Source organism: Dendrobium catenatum, unplaced genomic scaffold (assembly GCF_001605985.2).
Source record: "Dendrobium catenatum unplaced genomic scaffold, ASM160598v2 fragScaff_scaffold_387, whole genome shotgun sequence".
NCBI classification, from domain to species: Eukaryota; Viridiplantae; Streptophyta; class Magnoliopsida; order Asparagales; family Orchidaceae; genus Dendrobium; species Dendrobium catenatum.
This window is the reverse complement of record NW_021318849.1, coordinates 879612-886467: the sequence shown is the minus strand read 5'-3', so window position 1 is coordinate 886467 and position 6856 is coordinate 879612. Positions and strand designations below refer to the sequence as shown.

The 6856-nt window shown below is 38.6% G+C and overlaps 1 protein-coding gene across 1 annotated transcript in view; it reads right to left on the bottom strand.

Moving 5' to 3' along the window:
• Window positions 1-553: 553 nt before the first annotated feature.
• Window positions 554-6856, bottom strand: part of LOC110096864 — a 31139-nt gene continuing 24836 nt past the window's right edge. The window contains exon 5 of the mRNA XM_028693913.1: window positions 554-598. Coding sequence (XP_028549746.1) covers window positions 554-598 — 45 coding nt within the window. The remainder of the gene's footprint in view (window positions 599-6856) is intronic.

Genomic DNA, 6856 nt, shown 5'->3' with positions numbered 1-6856 from the left:
TGGATGCATGGTTTAAAATTACGCAATATGAGGCTCGCCTTGAGGCCTGCCTTTGCGCAATTCTAGTAAAAAAACACTTGAGGCTTACACATTGAGTTTTTTTTAAGAGGCTTACGCCTCAACTTGGTTGAAGCACGCCTCGCCTCACTGGCATGAGGAGGAAGAGGAGAGAGCAATTCACCATAATGATGATTCAAATGAAAAACCTCTTAGTGATGACAGTGCTGATGACTTATGGGTTCTTATGTGATATATCATTACAATTTATTTTTGGAAATTGAAATTATATATTAATGAAACGAATACTGGAATTTGGGAAAGATAAAATTTTGAGTTGAATTATATTCCATGTTGTCTTATTATTGAGATATTTTGATTTCATTTCATATGTTATGCTTTTTTATGTTTTATATTATTCACTCATTAGTATATAAAAAATTTATCATTTTATGTTTACGCAATCTTTTGATTTTGAGACTCACGCCTCAAAACGCCTTGAGGCTTACGCCTCGCCTCACGAATGAAAAACGCCTCAATACCCGAATAAGCAATTTTAAACATTGATTGGATGGTCATCGGGCTGTCCTGCATTTCCATTCTGCACAAATGAAAGCCAGGGGCTAGTAATCAAAATTTAATATGTCACCCCACGCTTTCAAAATACAGAAATAACGTAGAACAAATAATAAAAGAAAGAAAGTTAAGAATTAAATCTTGCTCATTGAATTTCCAATGAATCTTATTTAAAAGATTGAGTTTTCATGAAATTCTAAAATTTTAGCCCATATAGATTTGCTTGTTACTATAACTTATAAGTGACTAACAAGAGATGGAAAGATAAACCATTCCCCAACGGAGTCGCTAGAAATCTGTGGACTCCAAAAATTCGGCCCTGGCCTCTACCCGACTGTTTTTTGCTTTGTTCTTTTGGCGAGGGAGTTTAACGGAATAAGTTCCGGGATAAATTTTAGAAGCTTAATGGGTTTGTAGATAAGACACTACCCAGAGATTTCGCCCTCATTTTGCGAGGGCTTTATGATATGAGTTCTGGTTTCCTATAAGCACAAGCCCCTATAGTTAATTACCACTCCCGGTCTCAAGAGAGAACTTTCGATTAAGACTAATCGTCAATCAGATATGTTATATCCGTAGATATGTAGTATCAGGCGTAGCAGCATAGACAGATATTGGAAATTGTGTATTGATATTTGAAATGTTTGGAAGTTTAGGAATTTAATTTGAAATATTTGAGAAGTTTGATATTTAAAACAGAAATTTTACCATATTACATTTAAAGCGGAAGGTGGGGGAATGGATGATGGATCCGTCACCCTAGGCCATCGTGGTCTCTAATTTACTTAGTCAGAGGAGGTAGTCGACCCAACCTGACAAAAGGATCCTTGTCGGCAGCCATGGGTTACTTCGTCCAAGGGTACCTTGTAGACCTAGGGTGAATGTTTGTCTAAAGGGACAAATTTAAATCCACCTTAGCAACAGAGGACTTTGTGCCCTATCGATCATATCATATTGATTCATATCTCAAGGATTTGATGCCATTAAGGAGCGTATTGGCTCTGGTCATAACTGGTATTTTGTGGTGTCATTTGGCGACAAAACCACTCGGTTCAGAGGACCCCAGATTATAACCGTTTATCCTGTGGTGCCATTTGATGGAAAAATCGCCGGTTAGAGGACACGTACCACGTCCTTACTAGTATGAAATTATTTGAGAATGGATCTCAGTGATATTTTCGACTAGGCATTAGCTCTATGTGAGCTAAAGTTATATTTAAGATTTGTCCACCTCGGCAAATTGTTGCGGAGGGTGGATGAATTTTGCTTTAAGTGGTTGATGATTGAATTTCAATTTTAAATATTTAGATTTTAGAATGATTTTGAATTTTTTTGGACTTTTGGATTTTGGTGGAGCTGGAAAATCCATGTTGGCAGCCATGGGTTGCTTCGTCCAAGGGTACCTTATAGACCTAGGGTGAATGTTTTTCTAAGGGGACAAATTTAAATCCACCTTAGCTGACAGAGGGCTTTGTGCCCTATCGATCATATCCTATTGATTCATATCTCAAGGATTTGATGTCATTTAGGAGCGTATTGGCTCTGGTCATAACCGGTATTTTGTGGTGCCATTTGGCGATAAAACCACTCGGTTCGATAAGACCCCGGGTTATAACCGTTTATCCTGCGGTGCCATTTGGTAAAAAATCGCCGTTAGAGGACACGTACCACGTCTTTACTGGTAGGAGATTATTTGAGAATGGATCCCAGTAATATTTTTGACTATGTATTAGCTCTATGTGAGCTGAAGTTATATTTCAAATTTGTCCACCTCGGCAAATTGTTACGGAGGGTGGATGGGTTTTGCTTTAAGTGGTTGATGATTAAATTTCAATTTTAAATATTTAGATTTTAGAATGATTTTGAAATTTTTTGGACTTTTGGATTTTGGTAGAGCTGGAAAGGCGTTTGAAATTGTTTGTGAACCCTTCCAGTTAAGCTCTTCATTCAACACGCCCATCATCAAGGTATTTTAGGGGCATTTTTATTTCTCTTTATTGATTGAACCATGTCGACTTTATCAACTTGCCGATAGGGGATCGGGTTTCGTAGGCTTTATGCCCTTGTTTGTGAATTTTCTTTGTCAAAAGCCTTGAATGTCTGATATGAATATATAAAATAAATATTCCGGTAAACTTCTTGACCGTATATTAATCCAATGGTTTGAACCTTGTCTACTCCCATTTACTTGCTTAGGAGATAGGATTTCGTAAGCTTCGTGCCTTTGTTAATGAATTCTCTTGATTATAGGCCTTGAAGGCCTAATATGAATGTATTGAAACAAATACACTGGTCATCACAACCGGGTATTCGTTTGAAGGTTCGAAACCTGTCGACTCCTATTGATCCGTATAGAAGGATCGGGTTCGAACTTGAATTCACTTATTGATCTGTGCAGCATCCCTAGACGTCACGTGTGTACCAATAACACGCTCGCCGGGGCCCATATGAGTCGATGTTGTATTTTCCCCTTTAGTGTACCTATGTGTATACAATTTATAGTGCGCATGCAGGGGTATTTTGTCATATTCTGGTTGTGCGGATAATTGTCGTTGAATGCACAACATTTCATTTGAGAGCTTATACACGCCTTCTGTCCTCTAATATGAGTGTTGCGGATCCGGTGGCGATATTATCTGGAAGTCACGAGGCATCTTATCATCTTGATGTTGACTCCCCTTTCTCATTCATCGGGGAGGTTCTTTCTTGAAATTCGTGGCCATTACCTTGAAATGGACTCTTTTTAGGCTCTTTAGTGTAGTAGACTTGTTATTTCCGATGTTTGTAGATACCCGAGCTATTTTCTTCTTAAGGATAGGACCAACAAGAAACTTTGAAACACCAGGAAGTTTAGTTCTAATTTGTTCAAACATCTCTTTCTTTTTGCCGGGGGTTTCCTTTTTCGTACATCGAGTTGCCCTCATACCCGACATATTTGAAGATCTTAATCACCGTTGTCGTAGGTGATATATGTACTTGTGCCCACAGTGGTTCGTTGTGCTTACGAAGTATCCACTGTTATTCACAAGTATTCATTTGCAGGGAACCATTGTATCCACTACGCCCTCTTAGAAATATTTGTAGAAGACCCATTGTAGCCAACATTATACCCACCTTTCACCAATCTCAGGTGAGTTGATGTTTGTACTTACTTGTAGGGTGGGTCCTCCACTATCAAGTGGCGTCATTGCCATCTCAATCTATAGGCAATGTTGTTAACATTGGTGGTTTCAATAACGCGTGTAGGAACACTTATACATTTTGGAACAATTCGTTGATCTTGCAGGTATGATGCATCTGATCTCGTAGAGATTATTATAAGAGTCTAGTATATTCTTTGTTTGTATGCATTAAGGTCTGGTAGCGTACTTGTATCTCGATGTTGGTTACGAGGATATTGCAATATCTTTCCTACAAGAGCTCACGGATGTTTGTATTCATCGCACTTTAGCCACATTTGTTTACAAGGATCAATGTATTTCATCGGACATTGAGTCACTATTGGCCATACAAATGTTCTTATAGTTTGATTTCCCTCGTTGTCCAACTCAAGTACTCGCTTGAGTTCAAATTGTTCAAGCCATTAATGTTCAAGTCCATAGTACAAGTTCACGTGATCTTGTTTAATTCATCTCATTTTCAAATTGATTTCAAGTTCGAATTTTGAAAGTTTCATTCGAATTCATATCCACTATACTTGATCCAGATCAAGTCCAAGTTCTTTGTGTCCACAATTTTATTCAAGTTCCACTTGATGTTGCTTAGTTTGAATTCAAAGTACATGTTCAAATGCTTGTTCAAAGTCTTCTGAAGTCCCTGCAAGTTCAACTGAATACTCAAATTGATTTGAATTCTGGTTCCAGTTTGATTTTATTTCATTTGGGTTTGACCATTAGAAATCATTTAAATTTTGTTCAAGTTTAGGTCCACTATTATTTGAGTCCAAGTTCTATGCTTTCAGTTCAAGTACGAGTCTTCTGTTGTCCTTCATATTGCTGCTCAAATGATGTCTTCAAATTGTTCAAGTTTTGTGTACTTCAGTGAAAATTTCGACAGCACCCCGACATATCCCCCATTTGGGGGAAAGTAGGGGATCCGAAGGGAAGAAAGTTGCCTCCAAAGTGAGCGAGCTCCCATTCTTGTGTTCATTTGAGTCAAAGTTCTATGCTTTCAGTTCAAGTACGAGTCTTCTGTTGTCCTTCATATTGCTGCTCAAATGATGTCTTCAAATTGTTCAAGTTTTGTGTACTTCAGTGAAAATTTCGACAGCACCCCGACATATCCCCCATTTGGGGGAAAGTAGGGGAGCTGGGCCTTCTCACCACGCTACTCGAGCGTGTATGGTAGGTGTCCTTAGACACCACGGCCGTACATCTTTTCATCTCACCACGCTACAAGAGCGTGTATGGGGCCTTCAGCAGTACCCGTACGAGAATATCAGTGACATCCCCACCACGCTACAAGAGCGTGTATAGGGCTTACCCATCTTGCCATATGCGTCACACCGGGCTCCCTCCTACCTTGCTACAAGAACGCGTATAGGTGGTTCTATGGTCCTCCACAAACGGTTCTTGCTTCCGATCGAAATGGCGTAACCTTTGATGCCTAAGGAGCGAGGCCGGACAACACGAAAGAGCCGGAGAAGTGGCGCCTGCAATCTATATACCTCCTGCAAAGCAACGAAGCCGAACACCTCTTGCGGAGTGACGGAGAAGCGCGCGAGAGGAAGAGCGATCGCCAAGAGAGGCCGAAGGCCTCCTTTTTGCGTTCATTTAAGGGCGCAAGAGTTAGATCGTACGAAGCACGATCGGAGAGGACGAGCGATGTGCGACGTGGGCGGGTTGTCCAACAGGTATGGGATTTTTATTTTCTTTTTTCTTTATCAGGTCAACAATTATACATTCAAAATTATTATTGTGAAGTTCTCTAATTAATAAAAAAATAAGTGATCATCAAATAGGAAAAAGAAAACTAGTGATGAATCTCAACTTCAAAGAGGAAGAAAGGAATCTTTAATCGAGGTACTCAATTTGGTTGGAGAATTAAGTAGACTATGAATTTTATTCAATTTATGCAAAAATAGAAGTTTTCAGCATTATCTAAATGATAACCGATGCATTCGAATTATATAGCTGTCTAGTGCTAAGTAATGAAATTAAATATTAATGTCAACAGTGGAAGATTACATAGTTGGGTTGAGACAAGAACTTGTAGTCTATTATAGAGAATTGAAGATTTGGAAGGTTTTGAACACACAAAAGGCAAATAAAGTGGGCAATTACTATTATTTTATAAAGAAAGACAAAAATGCAAACAATTCATTATATTTTTATATATAATTGTTATACTAAAAGTGTGATTATCATATTTTATAATGTAAATAAATCATTACGGAGCTCTTGAGCTCATTATATGTGGTTAAATGATTTAAACACAAAGCAAGGATACAAGAGTGTGAAATTGATCAGGATCTTACATATGTTACAAACCTGTTTTTGGATTATGATTTTGATGATAGCAAACAAATCTTGTTTCACTACGACTGTCTTTTTTCACTATTGACTTTTCAGGATCCAAAGATCGGACGGAAATCGGAATCAACTACAGATTGGGTGTATTAGGGTTGAGTCAGTCTGTAATTTTCTTTTTTCCTTTTTTGAGTTAATTGTAAATGTTTGAAGTAACTGATGTTAAGTAACCCTACACACACACTTAAGAAATTTAGAATCTCTGTTTTTACTCACATCGGCCTGGACGATGGAGTTCAAAACAGAAAAGTTTTAATCAGGGATTTCTTGTTAAGGCAGCCGTAATTAACTGATCGGCCTGGACGATAGGCTCAATACAGAAAGAATTTGCCTACATAATCAATTTAGCTATTCTGTATTTTTGGAAATTGGCCAGGACGATCGTGAGATCGGCCTGGACGATATCACACAATTATGCCTAAATTAATCCAGGAATCAAGGAAGTAATTAAGGATGATTGATACGATCACATCATCCTGGACAATCTCAGGATCAGCCAGGACGATCTATTCAAAAACCCTTAATTACTCTTGTACGATAAATATCGGCAAGCTTGAATCCAGGACGATTTTCCTCTGATTTGATCTGATCGGCCGGGACGATCGTGATATCGTCCTGGACGATCAAGCCAATTTTGAATCGTCCAGATCATCTTCAGGGCGATACTCTGGCCGATCTTCTTAGATTTGTACTGATCGGCCAGGACGATATCCATATCGTCCTGGACGATAAAGTCGGCAATTTGCAATTAATGA